This window comes from Serinus canaria, chromosome 4, assembly GCF_022539315.1.
Source record: "Serinus canaria isolate serCan28SL12 chromosome 4, serCan2020, whole genome shotgun sequence".
Taxonomy (NCBI): Eukaryota; Metazoa; Chordata; class Aves; order Passeriformes; family Fringillidae; genus Serinus; species Serinus canaria.
Genome location: NC_066317.1, coordinates 22,268,318 through 22,285,313, shown reverse-complemented (window position 1 = coordinate 22,285,313; position 16,996 = coordinate 22,268,318). Strand labels below are relative to the sequence as shown.

Below are 16,996 nucleotides of genomic sequence, written 5' to 3'. Positions count from 1 at the left end.
CCAGATTAACACTCCCAAATATTTTATGTAAAACTGGGTGTGTTGTTGTTCTGTGTTGTGGTTTGTATTTGGTGGTTTAGGGGTTTTTTTACCTTTATGCCTCTTTTTTGAGGTTGTTTTAGTTGTTGTCAGTGTGGTTTAAGACCTTTGGCCAATTTATACAAATGCCTCTGATGTTTGGGAAGCAGTGTGAAGAAATACAAATGTGCATCAAGTATTGTTTTTTGTTTCCATTATACAATGGGGAGGCTCCTTAATTTCTTAAGTATGAATACAGAATAAATGGGAAGAAACAGATGAGTGGTAACAGTTTGCAGCAACCCAAACATAAAGCATCTTACAGTTTTCTGAGTTTGCAATGTGGAAAAAGAAACAGAGGCTATTTCTATCTTGGCAGATATGGTCAACATTGACATATCTTTATCCTGGACTAATCAGAGCTCGCAGGCACTCACATGCAGGGCAGCCAGGTAGAAGAGCCATGAAGCAAGGGGACTGTGCCATGGATGATTTACCTGTTTGTGTCAGCAGAAAGAGTTTGAGTGGCACAGCTACTTTCATGATTATAGGACAAGAGATCACAGTTTAATGATTTGAGAATTAAGAGATTACAGTTTAACCTTAAACACGTCTATAAACTAAATTTACACAATCGAGAGGTGAACTTCAGTCATCACTGTAAAAGGGCTGAAGTACAACAAACCTCACTTCTATCCTCTTCAGGATGATGCAAAGCCCATTTTTGTGGTTGTCATCTGCCAAGCATAGTAAATTCCAGCTGTTGTTATCTTTAGTATAATAGCTGCTGTAATAAATAAACCCATTAAATAATTTTTATTAGGGATATTTTATAAGGCAGCCATCTAGATCTGTCTTCACATGGAGGAATGAAGTATATTCTGGCTGAGAAACAATAAAAAGTTCATACTTTCCTAGAGTATTTTGCTCTACAGACCCTCATCAACACTCAGCTGAAGATGACTTTGTTTGTGTGATTGCATAGCTTGGACAGAAGGTTTCTGATGGCCCTTCATAATGACTCTGTCTCTGAGGTACTCCTGGGGGGCCCAGGAGCGTTGGACAGCTCTGGACAGCTCTTGCACAACTCTGTGTAAGCCTCCATTTAGGAGCTTTCCTGGCAGCAAATAGAGACCACATGCCCCATCAGAACACCAAATGTCCACTGGCACATGATGACACCACAAAAAATCCACCAAAGACATGAAAAATCCAGTAATTTCCCAAGAAGCAAACTAACTACCAGACAAAGCACAAGTGGTGTTTCCTCAGACCCTGAACTACGGCAGAGTTTACCTGAACATCACTTGGCTTTGCATACAGCTGAGCACTCCCATGTTTCTGCTCTCCTACCACACCCCACTCACCCAGACACTCCCCGAGGAAATGGCACATGCTCCAGTGTACAGCTCTGTTTTCACATGCTTTTAAGATCACACTCCCTGACAGTGCATCAAAACCAGATGATCATTCCCACACAACAAAATTCCTCCCAATGCTTCCAGGTTATCAGATGGAGACCACAGATCCCAGTAATAACAACTGTGCTACATAGATATCTGGGAGAAAACAAGCCCATGTTTTGTTCAGGGATTATCACATCTTTGGACAAGTGAAAAAAATTGCTCTGGACAAGTGAATTTATTTTTTGCTCTAACAACATACACAAATCATACTCAAAGTAAAGATAGATTTATTTATTTTTAAATGCAACAGGTTGACCAGTCTGAATACTGAAAATATTTACAACATCATTCTAAAATTCCTTATTCGTGGGAATTTATACATCATCATTGTTCATTGTCTGATTGAAGCTCCAGAGGTGTGCAAACAAATGTATGAAAAAGTAGAAATTTCTTGGGAAAAACTGCTAAACATCCCTGTTTACCTAAAATACAGACAGAAGTGATCCAAAAGTGCATGTCTGCTCTAAAGCCAGATGCTCACCTCCAAGACAGGAGCATGTCTTCACCTAGAGGCTGGGTTGACCAGCTGGGCTGAAGAACTGAATGCCAAGCAGCACATCCATGTGACGGGGACCACTGTCACACCACAGGGTGGCCATGCTCTGTGCAAGAGCTCAGAGAGCTGCTGGGGCAGGAAGGAGCAGCTGGGCTGTGTCCCTGGAGCTGGAGATAGGTTAGGGAACTTGAGACCTGGGGCCTTGGCCGGCCAACTCTGAGTCCTGCAGCTGCTTCCAACCTCCCCCTCAGCCCATGAAAAACGGGTGGGAAATTCAATAGCAAGCACCAACACAAACCTCTGCAGGAAGTCCACTGAACACATAAATGTGGGGCTGATATCTTCCCAAACACAGAAACAGTTCCCAGACACACACAGTGCTCAACTTAGCCTGGTCTTCCAATAAGCTCTCGCTCATCCTATCTCTCCTACACTTCACTTTCTCCGATGCCTCAGCAGAAAACAGCTCTGGGGGAACCTGAAGAGCCCAGGGGGTGTGAACCAACAAACCTGGCTACACAGGAGTGAAGCAAACATGTCCTTGGAAAAAAAAAATCCTTTCTTGAAACACGTTCCCCTTACTGCTATGCTGAAAAGGGCTGCAATATCACAGAAAGTAAAGCTTCAACCCAGAGAACTATGTGTCTTTCTCCACCACACCACATCTTCACTGTCTTAATTTGGATTTGGGGTTTTTTTAATTTTTAATCCTTTTGCAAATACAATGGTGCAAATGGCCACTAGGTCAAATGCTCCGACCTGGAAAAAGGGGTGCCAAGGAAGCCCCAGCAGTCCTGCAGATCTCCTCCCTCCACACCTGCCAGAAGCATCTGGAAGAAACAAACCAATCTTTCTGAGTGCTCTGAGCCTTTCAGGCTGGGAGGGCAGGGAATGCCCCAAGTGCAGAGTCACTGATAAAAGCCGCCCTGGAGGACTTCAGCTCCCATCCACCTCCCTGCCGCTATCCAGCTCCTCCCCTCAGCACTCCCTGTTGGATGCCGCCCAGCATGCAGCACACGTTAACCAGCGTTCTCCAGAGACGCCCCGGGACTGTTCCCGCTCCACGCCTGGGGGATCCTGCAAAACGCCGAGGCAGCAGCTTCCCTCCAGCCTGCGACAGCGACAGACACAGCTCTGCTAAGACCACATGGCCACTGCGGGAAAAGTAAGGACAAGGCACATCCCCTCCTCCTTTCCGACGTGGCCTGCTCTTGGCCAAATCCGCTGCAAAAGGCTCAGCCTGCACACCACTCCGTGTGCTCTCTTTCCCCTGACATTACTCCCCCACCTCTCCCAAACTCCTGTCAATTTCACCAGACTCTGCTCTCAGGCACCTGCACGTGTCCAGACCTGCATTCGGTAGTGCATTCCCACTCTGTCCTGCCCAGCGGACATCAAAAATCTCCTCCTGCTCAATCCCGCCCTTTGCTCCTGCTCTGGCAGCAAACGCAGCTCTTCAGTGGTGCCCTCTTCAGCCGCTCACCTCCTGCACTCAACCTTGCCCATGGCAATGCCCTTTTCAGGCTGCAAGCCCCAATTTGCTGATGCCAAACTGCTTTGAGTTGATCAGGGAAGGGTCTGAGCCATTTTTTTTCCATTACCAAGGTTTGATTTGTGTGTGCCAGTCTGGGCACACACAAATCAAACCTTGGTAATGGAAAAATGTTATCCAGGTGCCAATCAGGTGGGGACAATTCCATAACCCCCCTCTCTCACCTTCAGCCCAGAGTGTCACAAGGCTGACATCAAAGCTCTCCATGGCCATTTCCACTGGGCAGGGTCTGCAGTCCTCATGACAGCACAGTCTGGCCAGTAACACATGGGGATATTATGATATATCCACCATAGCCATCAGTACCCAGTAACTTTCTAAGGTTACACCTGATCCTCTTTGGGTCACAAACCACAAATGGGGTTCCCTCAGACCCTAAACTACGCCAGTCTTCATTGGACAGCACTTGGTTTCAGGTGCAGCTGAGCATCACCAGGTTTAGACACCTCGAGTTCAGGTGATTGCAGGATGACTTCCCCCAGCCGTGTGCTACAGGCAAACGTTCCCATGCCATGAATTCCTCTCGGTTGTTTCCAGGTTATCAGGTGCAGGGCTGCTGTTGCCTGGGCCCCAGGCAAGCTCTCTGTTGAGGAGGTGGAAGTTGCACCCCCAAAGGCAGGGGAAGTCCGGATCAAGGTAAAAATACATTTCAATAACTTTTTCTTCCTTCCTTGTGGGAACTGCTCCTCTTGTGGTTATACCTTCAGTAAAACTCAGGGATCTGTGTCCTCCAAGAGGCTTTCACTGCCCAGAGCTGCCTTGGCTCAAATGCACCATTTGCCAGGGGCTCCTTTTCAGACTAATTCCTGTCTAAGCTGTCACATAGGGATTCCTGCCTCCAGCCCTTGCTCTGCTGGACAGGGCTCTGGTTCCCACACTGTGGCCTCCCCTCCACTTCCACCTCCAGCTCAGTGCAGAGGAAAGCCACATGGAGCATTCAGAGTGAGCAGAAGGGGAAAGCCCAGCCTGGGCTCTGTGTGCTGCCACAGAGTGCCAGCACTGAATGAGGGGCATCATAACACCCTTGAGAATATTGCTTCCCACAACCTGAGTGAGACAGAGACCAGGACATGTGCTTGTTCCTCTCCTAATAGATTGTGGCCACAGGCATCTGTCACACAGATGCACACCTACTGCAAGGCTTCTTTCCTAAAATAGAATTCCCAGTTATCCCTGGCCATGAAGGAGCTGGAATTGTGGAAAGTGTTGGAGAAGGAGTGACCTCTATGAAACCAGGTAACTGAGACAAACACATAAACACATGCCCAGAAATCACCTCTCACACAGGCAGCATCCTCAGAACCACCTAACATGAGATATTACTTTCTTCCAGGAGACAAAGTGATTCCCCTTGCCATCCCTCAGTGTGGGGAATGCAGCTTCTGCCGGAATCCTGAATCCAACTACTGCCAGAAATTCCAGTACGTTTACTTTGCCTTCCCCTACAACCACATGGGATTGACTTTATGACAAATCTGACACCCCCATCAGTGCTTCAGACAATCAAATACAAATACTTGCATATCCCCCACAGTTTCTCTGAATCTCAAAACCTGCTGCCCGACAAGACCAGCCGCTTCTCTTGCAAAGGGAAGCAGATCCATCACTTCCTGTGGGTCAGCGCCTTTGCAGAATACACCGTGGTCCCAGAATACACTGTTGCCAAGATAGATGCTGCAGCACCTCTGGAGAAAGTCTGCTTGTTTGGCTGTGCATTTTCCACAGGCTATGGAGCAGCCATCAACACAGCCAAGGTTGGTATTCAGGCGTGTTCAGCACCACATGGCCACCCCCACAACCTCATCAATCCTGTGCAAAAAAAACCTTCTCCTCCTCCTCCTCCCCTTGCTGCTGGAGACTCACAGGCTCCCATCTGTGCAGGTAAAACCAGGCTCCACCTGTGCCGTTTTTGGCCTCGGAGGAGTTGGCCTCTCTGTTGTCATGGGCTGCAAGGCAGCTGGAGCTTCCCGCATCATTGGCGTGGACATCAACAAGGACAAGTTTGCCAAGGCCAAGGAGCTGGGAGCCACCGACTGCATCAACCCTCGAGACTTCCAGAAGCCCATCCAGGAGGTGCTCACTGAGATGACCGGGCACGGCGTGGACTACTCCTTTGAGGCCTTCGGGCACGCAGACACCATGGTAGGTGGCACTTCAGCACCTGTCCTCCCTGCCAGATCATCACAGCCTCCTCTCAGGACTAAAATCACCCCCAAGGGAAGTTCCTCACTCAGGCTGCCTGCACTGCTGGGAATATCTTTGTGACAGAAAATTGCATGAATCTTAAAAGAGGCCCCAAGCTATCCAGGTCTGCTCCACAAGGAGGGAATGTGTCTTTTCAGATTACCAGGGAGGAGCAGGAGATTTCACAAAAAGAGCTCTGCCATGACTAACCCATTAGGGCTTCCTCTCATTCTCCTGCCTGTCCCATCAGATTGCTGCCTTGGCTTCCTGCAATATGAGCACTGGTGTCTGTGTGATGGCTGGAGAACTGGATTCAGAGATTTCCATCAATCCCACGCTTTTGCTGACTGGGCGTACCTGGAAGGGGACTCGCTTGGAGGTAGTGAACCTAAGAATACAGTCTTAATATTGCAGATTTTCTTTCATGGTACTTGACGATCCATAGTAAAAGAGGGTTTTCAAGTAAAAGACAACTAAAGAGGAGAACTGCATTGAACATTATCATGAGACATGCTAAAAAATCCCCCACCTGTTCTGCACCGTAACCCACTCATCCTAAAGAGCAGAAAACATCTCACACGAGTGTGCACCAGCACTGGGCTCTCAGTCCTGACCCTGACAGTAGCACTACCTTACCACAACTGCCTTTCTCCCATTACTCAGGCAGGTCCTCTCTCCTGTTTCTAGGCTGGAAGCCGAGGGAATGTATCCCCAAATTAGTTTCCGGCTATTTGGAGAAGAAATTCAATTCAGACTTGCTGATCACGCACACGCTGCCATTCGCTAAAGTGAACGAGGGATTTGAGTTGTTACTTGCGGGAAAAAGGTGAGACCCTGACCAGCAGGAGGTTCAGCAAACCTCAGCTCCTCCTCCTAAAATTCCAGCAGGCAGAGCCTGCAACACTGGCTTCCCAAAGAGCACGTGAGCCTTTTGAGGAAGCAGGGCCTCACAGCTGAGTGCTGGCAGGATCTGCCATATCCCAGAGGGAAGAGCCCATGCTCAGCACAGGGAACCCTCCTGCTCATGGTTCAGCTCAGCACAGATCCTGTGGCCTTATCCCTTGAGGGGCTCCCCTCAGCAGGGATTGCAAGGCTGCCCCGCTCATGCAGCTCAGTCAGGAAGAGGCTGGATGACAAAGAAGGTGGCTGGTCCCCAGGCACACCTGCCTGCCACACTGCCTGCTCCCGAGCTGCAGCCAACCCTCCCTTCCCTTCCACGTTTCAGTATCCGCACTGTCCTGCTCTTCTGAAGGACACGGCCAAGGAAGCCGAGTGGAGGGACCAGCGCAGCAGATGCTCTCTGGGCCCTTCTCAACCAGCACCTCTCCTGGTGGGGCACCAGGAGAAGAGAATGAGGAACTCACCTGTGCTGGTCTCACTGCCGGTCCTGCTGTGCCCGGACAGGGCATAAAAGGATGTCTCTCCCAGGAAAATGCTTTTACTAATAAAGTTTTTAAACTAACTCATCTAACACAGTGCACTCAATCAACAGAGACTCCAGGGACTTGGGACAATTGGTACACAGATCAGGAAGACTGGGAATGATTTCCTTGACCTGTCGGTAACAAGGAATTATACTGGTAGAATAAGCAGATGCACGGGGTCAATGCATGGCTGCGAGGCTGGTGTAAGCAAAAAAATATTGCGGTTTTGACTGTGGGGTGATCCATTCACCATCTCAGCTACAGACACTTGACAGGATCAGCCATTCTCAGAGGGGAAAAGGAGTTCTAGCCAAGGAGCTAGCAGGGCTCTTTGACCAAGCTTTAAACTAGTCTGGGAAAGAGAATCGGAAAATACCAGGCTGTCCAGGGATGAACAGTGGCATTGTATGCCAAAAGGTGAGGAAAGGAGCAGAAAGGGAACCCCTCAATGGGCTTCACAGGTGTTGGCCACAAAGTACCACTCCTGAAAATGTTTCATTACCAATGAGCTTGAGAAAGGAACAATGGTGACCAGGAAGCTGTCACCCGGTGCCAGGGACTTGCTATCATTGGCATAAGTGAAACTGGTGGGACAAGTCCTGTGACTGGAGTGCCCTGTTGGGTGGTTACAGACTCTTCAGAAAGGAAAGGCAGGGCAGAAGAGGCAGAGGGGTGGCACCGCATGGAATAGAACGGTTGGAATCTATGGAGCTGAAATGGCACAGTTAAGAGTCTCTGGGCAAGAATCAAGGAGCACACAAATAATGTGGATGTCACCATGGGTATCTACTATAGAGTCATTACTCTGCTCCGTACTATTCTCTCCTAATTTTTCCTTCTTTCATTCATATTGGTCCTCTTTGGATCCTGATCTTAGTCTGGTGTCTTTTCTCCTGCTCGAGTTTTCATCCTGGAACAACCTCAGAGAAATGTACAGACTGAAATGGGGAAGAGACATTACATGTGCATTTGTGTCCCAACACTCACTCACTCTGGGTGCTAGAAGTGCTATACCTAGGCTATCAGAAATCATAAAGTAAAATTCCTCCTCTGCAATGAAATTGCAGAGACAAATTCTGTAGGATGTACTATCACCACAGCTAGTCTGACAAAGGAATTTGTTCTGAGCAAAAAAGAAAAAAGCCAAGGCTATAGTCCTAATGGGTCCCCGCCCTAGTTGAGATATTCCATCATTCTATGATAGCATGGACCCAAAATCAGCAGTTGCTCTAAGAGTCCTGGTGTCTATTTTAACATTTTCCTCTCACCCATTCTCCCCCACTAGGGTGAACACAATCAATTGCTCATTTTAATAGATCTTTGTCAGAATTGTTTTCTATATCTCTGCTAGGTACAATATATCAGGGTGAATCTAACTCCCACTTTCCTTACTTCATTTGCCTCACACTGCTATCATTTTGTAAGAGGCACACAATATTTCATTTCCTATGGAAATTAAAGCACCAGGGCATCTTTTAGAATAGTCAATTATCAATACTGCTAACAAATCGTGCTAGGATACGATCTATTTTGTCCTTCACAGTAGAATGCAAAAACTGTCTCAGAAACATGTGCTCACTTACACTGGGGAAAGAAATGCAATGCTGGGTCATTAATAAGGGCACTCATATCAGACTCTGACTGGTAAGTAAAAATCACAGAAGCCTGATGCTGACACCAGGAAAGATAAGATTTGTACTTAGCCCTCATAAATGCATTTCAGCATCTGTTCCACAGAGCTTGCTGTCAAATATTCTACCGTCTTCCCACCTTTTTGATACAGGCAGCAAACAACCAGAACATAAAGAGGGGGACAGAAAACTGACTACAAAGGTGAAGACAAACACCTTGAGGCATGTGCCTGTGTGTCCTGGCATTCTGACCTCACAGATCAGCTATTAAAGCTTATCAAATACATTACTCTATACAGCAAGTCAGGGTTGCATATATTGTAAAATGTAGATAGAAAGGATCGGCCTTTGAAAAGTCAATCATTAAAGCCATGACTGCTGACATACAAGTTTGATCTTAATTTCCCTTGATTACCTGGATAACAAGAAAACAACAACAACCTCCTGTCTGAAATAGATACAAAAACTCTGCACAGCAACAGGATCTCAGTATCAGCTCCCTACAATAATCACCTGCATTTCACATGTTTTGCAGAGGTGCCAACTCCCCATGGCCCTTAAGAACTGCAAGCAGGGCAGACAGAAATTCTCATTTCACACAAGCGGGAGGTTTGCAAGTCTGGGGAAATAGAGCATCACATGGATGTTTTAAGGCAAAATAACAGTACATATTTGAAACATCTTTTTACAACCATTGTGTAGGTCATACGCTCAACAGCAGACACTAGACACGTCTTCAGAGCCATGAAGTGCCAGCACAAGTAGCAGCACTCTTATGTCCTTAGGTGTGAGATGAAATCGTAAGGCATCTGTATGGAGTGCTATCTAGAAAGCAGGTGAATGAATTCATTCTTTCTTACAGGACTTCTGAAATTTGTTGGTTTCAGCTTCATACACTGCCAACCCTATGGGATATCAGCCATAGAGCATTCGTCCTCTGGAATTGCTTTCCAGCCCTCGTGCAATGCAGCAGACAGAATGGGAATCAAAGCCAACTACTCTGTGTTCCAGGAGTTCTGTATTGTGGGTCTGTCTGAACAGCCTACAGAGTATTTTTGGTTTTGGCTGAGCACTTAAATCAGCCCACTTCCAGGGTGCAGTGAGGATTACACGGCAAAGACACAGGAAAGTACTTGAAAATCTTGGAGAAGAAATGTATTCTTGGTCCACAACCTCTGGTGGGTGACCTGCTAGGATAACAGGCATGAAATACAGCAGGTTTAATCAGATATTAGGAAGAAATTCTTTACTGTGACAGTGTAGAGACAGTAGAACAGGCTGAGGAGAAGTGGCCGATGCCCCATCCCTGGCAACATTTGATGCCACTCAGAGGTGGCTATGAGCAATTTCCTCTGGTGAGAGGTGCTCCTGCCCATGGCAGGGGGGTGGCTCAACATGATCTTTAAGGTCCCATCTAACCAAGGCCATTCTGTGATTTTCTGAATGACATGTGAATCAACTGTAGAGCTGAATGTGCCAAGCTTGAGTCTACAGAGCAATGCCCTCCTCTTTCAGGAATGCTACACTTTTTTCTAAACATGTCTAGTCCAGTTGGCTAATCCAAACGTCAACAGATGCCTTTTGACTCAAAGAAAACCTATATAAATATATATATACACATATTTCTCAATAGCCAAAGAGCTAACTTCTCCTCATTATAGCATTCTAAATCACTAGTGATCCAAAAAGGGGTTTATGTCATTAGTGACAGACTTCTAGGAAATTCCCCCACCACTTAGGTTTGCAAAAGTGTCTTTTCAGCCACACAGAAGGAAGATTCCTTTCTAACTGTGGGGGTTACATCACACTCGGGCTGCTTATCTCAGCCTGGTCCTCCAACAAGCTGTCGCTCATCCAATCCCTGCCAATACATCACCTTGTCCAATGTCTCAGCAGAAAACAGCTCTGGGAGGACCTGAAAAGCCTGCGTGGAGTGAGTAACCCACCTACAAACCTGGTTACACTGGAGTGAAGTAAATGAGTACTTGGGGAAAAAGAAAACCTCTTCTGATACGTTCAGCCCTTACTGTTATGCTGATAATAGCTCCAAGAGAACAGAAGACAGTAATGCTTCAACCCAAGAGCACATTTTTTTATCCACCACAGCACAATTCCATACAATTTTGATTTGTTTTATTTTAATTTTACAAATTTTTAATCCTTTTGCAAATACTTTGGTGTCAATGGCCACTAGGTCAAATGCTCTGACATGGCAAAAAGGGGGTGCCAAGGAAGCCCCAGTAGTCATGCAGATCTCCTCCCTCCACACCTGACAGAAGCATCTCGAAAAAACAAACCAATCTTTCTGAGCTCTGTGAGCCTTTGAGGCAGGGGGGGTTGGGAATGACCCAAGGGCAGAGTCACTGATAAAAGACGACCTGGAGGACTTCTCCCGTCGACTGCCCCGCCGCTTTCCAGCTCCTCCCCTCAGCACTCCCTGTGCCGCCCAGCATGCAGCACACATTAAAAGCAGCCTTCTCCACGGACTCCCCGGGAGGGCTCCCGCTCCACGCCTGGGGAATCCTGCAACACGCCGAGGCAGCAGCTTCCCTCCAGCCTGCGACAACGACAGACACAGCTCTGCTAAGACCACATGGCCACTGCGGGAAAAGTAAGGACAAGGCACTTCCCCTCCTCCTTTCCGACGTGGCCTGCTCTTGGCCAAATCCGCTGCAAAAGGCTCTGCCTGCACACCACTCCGTGTGCTCTCTTTCCCCTGACCTTACTCCCCCACCTCTCCCAAACTCCTGTCAATTTCACCAGACTCTGCTCTCAGGCACCTGCACGTGTCCAGACCTGCATTCGGTAGTGCATTCCCACTCTGTCCTGCCCAGCGGCTTGGGAGACAGAAAACGGAATTGTGCTGCACTCAAAAATCCCCTCCTGCTCAATCCCGCCCTTTGCTCCTGCTCTGGCAGCAAACGCAGCTCTTCGGTGGTGCCCTCTTCAGCCGCTCACCTCCTGCACTCAACCTTGCCTATGGCAATGCCCTTTTCAGGCTGCAAGCCCCAGTTTGCTGATGCCAAACTGCTTTGAGTTGATTGGGGAAGGGTTTGAGCGATAAATCATCCTTTTCGCAAGGAGAGAAATTATCCAGTTGCCAGCCCGGCTGGGACTGTTTTGTAACCTCTTTTTGGATACCTTCAGCTCACTGAAACGAAAAGTTTTGTCTTGCTTGCTTTAAGCTGCAGAAGCGCTCATCTTGCTGTCACATCTGCCCATACACCAGATGAACCCGTCACTTCATTTTGTAATTCACACTTCGCACAAAACCACTGTTTACTGAACTGACTTCGCATACAGCTGAGCACTGCAATGTTTTTGCTCTCCCACCAAATCCCACCCAACCATCAATCCTCAGAACACAGCACAGGGCAGTTTTGTAGCTCTAGAAGTGTGTGCTGCAGTGTGCAGAGACACGTGTTTTGCAGCCCTGGCTTTGGTGATTGTAGGACAACTGTCCTGAGCTGTTGACAAAGGTGAACCTTTCTCTGCAATGTATTCCTCTCGGTTGTTTCTAGGTTATCAGGTGCAGGGCTGCTGTTGCCTGGGCCCCAGGCAAACCACTCTCTATTGAAGAAGTGGAAGTTGCACCCCCAAAGACAGGGGAAGTCCGGATCAAGGTAAAAATACACTTCAATAACTTTTTCACCCTTGAGGCATGTGCTGTTCTTGTGGCTGTAGCGTGGATGTAATCAAGTGATCAGTGTCCACCCATCCACTTAAGTGCCCAGAGAAGTTCTGTGGAAAATCCTTCTACAAAGTAAATAAACAGTGGCTGGACTATTTCTAGAAATCACCATTTACTCTTTCCTCTCGAAACAGATTGTGGCCACAGGCATCTGTCACACAGATGATCACACTTTGAAAGGTTCTTTGTCTGGTGTGGAATTCCCAGTTATTCTTGGCCATGAAGGAGCTGGGATTGTGGAAAGCATTGGAGAAGGAGTGACCTCGGTGAAACCAGGTAACCAACCTACACTCAAATGCATGCCCAGGATTCAGGAGTCAAAGCTCTGCCAAGAGCTCAGAAAATTCCCTGCTCCTGAGTCACTGGTTAAAAACATAAGTGCAGACTATGCACTGGACTCTCATGTCCAGTTTTCCAATCTGTTCCCTCTATAGACAGATGAGGCCTGGAGCATACATCCACACAGGGAAAGCAAAGGGTTCATGGTAGGTTTCTACCATCATAAAGCTCAGGAGAGGTGATTCAACAGGCAATGCCCTCAGGGACTGCGGAGCAAAAGGCACCGAACAGAGATTCACTTTGTTGCAGGAGACAAAGTGATTCCCCTTGCCATCCCTCAGTGTGGGGAATGCAGCTTCTGCCGGAATCCTGAATCCAACTACTGCCAGAAATTCCAGTACGTTTACTTTGCCTTCCCCTACACCCACATGGGATTGACTTTATGACAAATCGGACACCCCCATCAGTGCTTCAGACAATCAAATACAAATACTTGCCTATCCCCCACAGTTTCTCTGAACCTCAAAACGTGCTGCCGGACAAGACCAGCCGCTTCTCTTGCAAAGGGAAGCAGATCCATCACTTCCTGTGGGTCAGCACATTTGCAGAATACACCGTGGTCCCAGAATACGGCGTTGCCAAGATAGATGCTGCAGCACCTCTGGACAAAGTCTGCTTGCTTGGCTGTGGGTTTTCCACAGGCTATGGAGCTGCCATCAACACAGCCAAGGTTGGTATTCAGGCGTGTGCAGTACCACACATCCACCCGCACAACCTCATCAATCCTGTGCGAAAGAAACCTTCTCCTCCTCCTCCTCCACCTCTTACTGCTGGACACTCACAGGCTCCCATCTGTGCAGGTAAAACCAGGCTCCACCTGTGCCGTTTTTGGCCTCGGAGGAGTTGGCCTCTCTGTTGTCATGGGCTGCAAGGCCGCTGGAGCTTCCCGCATCATTGGCGTGGACATCAACAAGGACAAGTTTGCCAAGGCCAAGGAGCTGGGAGCCACCGACTGCATCAACCCTCGAGACTTCCAGAAGCCCATCCAGGAGGTGCTCACTGAGATGACCAGGCACGGCGTGGACTACTCCTTTGAGGCCTTCGGGCACGCAGACACCATGGTAGGTGGCACTTCAGCACCTGTCCTCCCTGCCAGATCATCACAGTCTCCTCTCAGGACTAAAATCACCCCCAAGGGAAGTTCCTCACAGGCTGCCTGCACTGCTGGGAATACCTTTGTGACAGAAAATTGCATGAATCTTAAAAGAGGCCCCAAGCTATCCAGGTCTGCTCCACAAGGAGGGAATGTGTCTTTTCAGATTACCAGGGAGGAGCAGGTGGTTACACAAAAAGAGCTCTGCCATGACTAACCAATTAGGGCTTCCTCTCATTCTCCTGCCTGTCCCATCAGATTGCTGCCTTGGCTTCCTGCAATATGAGCACTGGTGTCTGTGTGATGGTTGGGCTACAGGATTCAGAGATTTCCATTGATCCCACACTTCTGCTGACTGGGCGCACCTGGAAGGGGACTCTGCTTGGAGGTAGAGAATTGAAGAATACAGTCTTAATATTTCAGATTTTCTTTTCATGGTAGTTGACAATCCATATTAGAAGAGGCTTTTCAAGTAAAAGACAACTAAAGAAGAGCACTGCATTGAACATTAGCATTAAACATGCAAATTATCCTCCACTTGTTCCGCACCGTAACCCACTCATCCTAAAGAGCAGAAAACATCACACAAGTGTGTGGCACCAGCACTGGTCACTCAGTCCTGACCCTGACAGTAACACTACCTTACCACAGCTGCCTTTCTCCCATTACTCAGGCAGCTCCTCTCTCCTGTTTCTAGGCTGGAAGCCGAGGGAATGTATCCCCAAATTAGTTTCCGGCTATTTGGAGAAGAAATTCAATTCAGATTTGCTGATCACGCACACGCTGCCATTCGCTAAAGTGAACGAGGGATTTGAGTTGTTACGTGCGGGAAAAAGGTGAGACCCTGACCGGCAGGAGGTTCAGCAAACCTCAGCTCCTCCTCCTAAAATTCCAGCGGGCAGAGCCCACAACACTGGCTTCCCAAAGAGCACGTGAGCCTTTTGAGGAAGCAGGGCCTCACAGCTGAGTGCTGGCAGGATCTGCCATATCCCAGAGGGAAGAGCCCATGCTCAGCACAGGGAACCCTCCTGCTCATGGATCAGCTCAACACAGATCCTGTGGCCTTATCCCTTGAGGGGCTCCCCTCAGCAGGGATTGCAAGGCTGCCCCACTCATGCAGCTCAGTCAGGAAGAGGCTGGATGACAAAGAAGGTGGCTGGTCCCCAGGCACACCTGCCTGCCACACTGCCTGCTCCCGAGCTGCAGCCAACCCTCCCTTCCCTTCCACGTTTCAGTATCCGCACTGTCCTGCTCTTCTGAAGGACACGGCCAAGGAAGCCGAGTGGAGGGACCAGCGCAGCAGATGCTCTCTGGGCCCTTCTCAACCAGCACCTTTCCTGGTGGGGCACCAGGAGAAGAGAATGAGGAACTCACCTGTGCTGGTCTCACTGGTGGTTCTGCTGTGTCTGGAGAAAATCCCTGGAAAATGTTTTTACTAATAAAGGTTTCTGTCAAACTCGTCCCATGCAGTGCTCTCAATCAAAAGTGTTTCCAGAGGACAGGGGGAGCTCCCCCTCACATCCCATCCCTTCTACCACAGCCGTGTTCTCAGCAGTGAGCAACGGCTTTTACCCCTCCTGTGCTGCTGCCTTCCACCTTCATCTCCCTCAGTGAATTGGGCCCTCTCCTCTTTGCCCCTGTCTTAGCTAGGTGAATGCTGCAGCTTCCAAGCAAAGCCCAGCAGGGAAACCACCCCTGCTGCTGCTCCTATGAAGCACATTACATAAAGCAGTAGATAACTTTTTTTATAATGATGTAACACTCATACAGTATTCACGGATGCTGTTTGATTTTGGCAAATGCTATTGTACTTTTAATATATTTTCCACACCAATTCCCACAGTATATCATGGTACAACCCATAAAAATATTCCCCAAAGAACAGGATTGTGACTCCAAGATGGTCGTTCTGCTAAATGGATCCTTCTTTCAGTGCTGAACATTGGACCCATAACACTACCATGCCTTTTGACCTCTTTTGTGCAACACTTACCACATCCCACAGCCCTTTGAACTTCTGGCAACCCCTTAGCACAATCAGCAATTACACAGAATATCATGAATACACAAATAACTTATCAAAGGTAAACAAATCCCATCCTGTAATCCCATCCCACCAATTTTTTGTATTTTCTGCACATATTACTCTGCCATGACATAAAGTTACCTATAATTCTCCTAACTAATTTTTAAACATAAGACAATAAGTGATGGTAATGAGTCAACACCAATATAATTCAATAAAGGTTAATTAACTGAGTTCTAGCACTTCCCTACTGAGAAAATTCCAAGAACTTCCAATGAAAAATGTTTTCGTAATATTGCACATATATCTGCACAGTTTTAATTTTATACAATAGAAAAGTCTCAAAAATGTAATCAATTTGCCAAGCACCTAACAAATATAAACACATAAATCTGTGCAGGATTGTGACAAAAGATAATAGTTTTTTCCTTTTGGAAAAAAAAAACTAGAACTAGATAAAAAAAAAGTTTGATCACTATAAAAAAATTCTGCCTAAAGTAAATTGTAACTTGCACTTCACCCATTCTTTTGAACTGTTGCTACATGAAAAATTGCATAAGCCCTTCTGAGTACTGAGGAGCTCTCTGCTACAGCAGGGCCACCTGGTGGTCACCTGTCCCTGCTCTCCGGGCATGCTGCCTTGGATCCCGGAGGTCCTCCGGCCCCTTCGGCATCAATCACTAACTGGACAGGACTTCAAATATCAGCAGATAATAAGAGAGCTCCTCAAATTCTGCGTGATTCCCAAAACATCACTTGCTTCACAGCTGGCCAAATAATTACATTTGAAAGCAAAGACATTTATACAAACCAGAAGAAAATGCTGCCAAGTGCAAAGAAGGAGGTGACAGCACAACTCTTTCACCACTTTCATCTTTCCAATTTCCCTTGCACAGTTATTTTAATATTAACATATTAAAATCAGCACTTATTAGATCAGCTTTTTGTGTTTTATTTGGTTTTCAGTGAATGCAGATACCTGTGAGTACTTAATCACATAAATCCAAATTACTTATTTCCATATCTAAAATATTAAACATCTTTCAGCATCCCAGCTTCACGTATCTCTATTGCAA

The 16,996-nt window shown here is 47.4% G+C and overlaps 1 protein-coding gene across 4 annotated transcripts; it reads left to right on the top strand.

The window, feature by feature from the left end:
- The first annotated feature begins 2,956 nt into the window (after positions 1-2,956).
- Positions 2,957-15,354, top strand: LOC103826033 (alcohol dehydrogenase 1-like). 4 transcript variants are annotated; one of them, XM_050974215.1, is made up of 10 exons: positions 2,980-3,145; positions 4,070-4,168; positions 4,627-4,768; positions 4,866-4,953; positions 5,067-5,286; positions 5,414-5,674; positions 5,967-6,095; position 6,170; positions 6,404-6,542; positions 6,942-7,182. In XM_050974215.1, the coding sequence occupies exons 1-10, from the start codon at positions 3,128-3,130 to the stop codon at positions 6,964-6,966; spliced, it is 1,122 nt and encodes a 373-aa protein (XP_050830172.1). In that variant the 5' UTR covers positions 2,980-3,127; the 3' UTR covers positions 6,967-7,182. The 4 variants fall into 4 exon arrangements, with proteins under 4 accessions (XP_050830170.1, XP_050830171.1, XP_050830172.1 ...); XM_050974213.1 differs by lacking the exons at positions 4,070-4,168; positions 4,627-4,768; positions 4,866-4,953; ... (4 more) ...; positions 6,404-6,542; positions 6,942-7,182 and adding exons at positions 12,293-12,394; positions 12,597-12,738; positions 13,051-13,138; ... (3 more) ...; positions 14,592-14,730; positions 15,130-15,354 and having other exon boundaries at positions 2,957-3,145; XM_050974214.1 differs by lacking the exons at positions 4,627-4,768; positions 4,866-4,953; positions 5,067-5,286; ... (3 more) ...; positions 6,404-6,542; positions 6,942-7,182 and adding exons at positions 12,597-12,738; positions 13,051-13,138; positions 13,252-13,471; ... (2 more) ...; positions 14,592-14,730; positions 15,130-15,354 and having other exon boundaries at positions 2,975-3,145.
- Positions 15,355-16,996: the final 1,642 nt, after the last annotated feature.

Excerpts from the sequence above, each read along its gene's own strand:
- LOC103826033 (XM_050974213.1), top strand. Across the intron at positions 12,395-12,596 it reads CAGGGGAAGTCCGGATCAAG|ATTGTGGCCACAGGCATCTG; the intron begins GTAAAAATACAC and ends CTCTCGAAACAG. Across the intron at positions 12,739-13,050 it reads AGTGACCTCGGTGAAACCAG|GAGACAAAGTGATTCCCCTT; the intron begins GTAACCAACCTA and ends ACTTTGTTGCAG.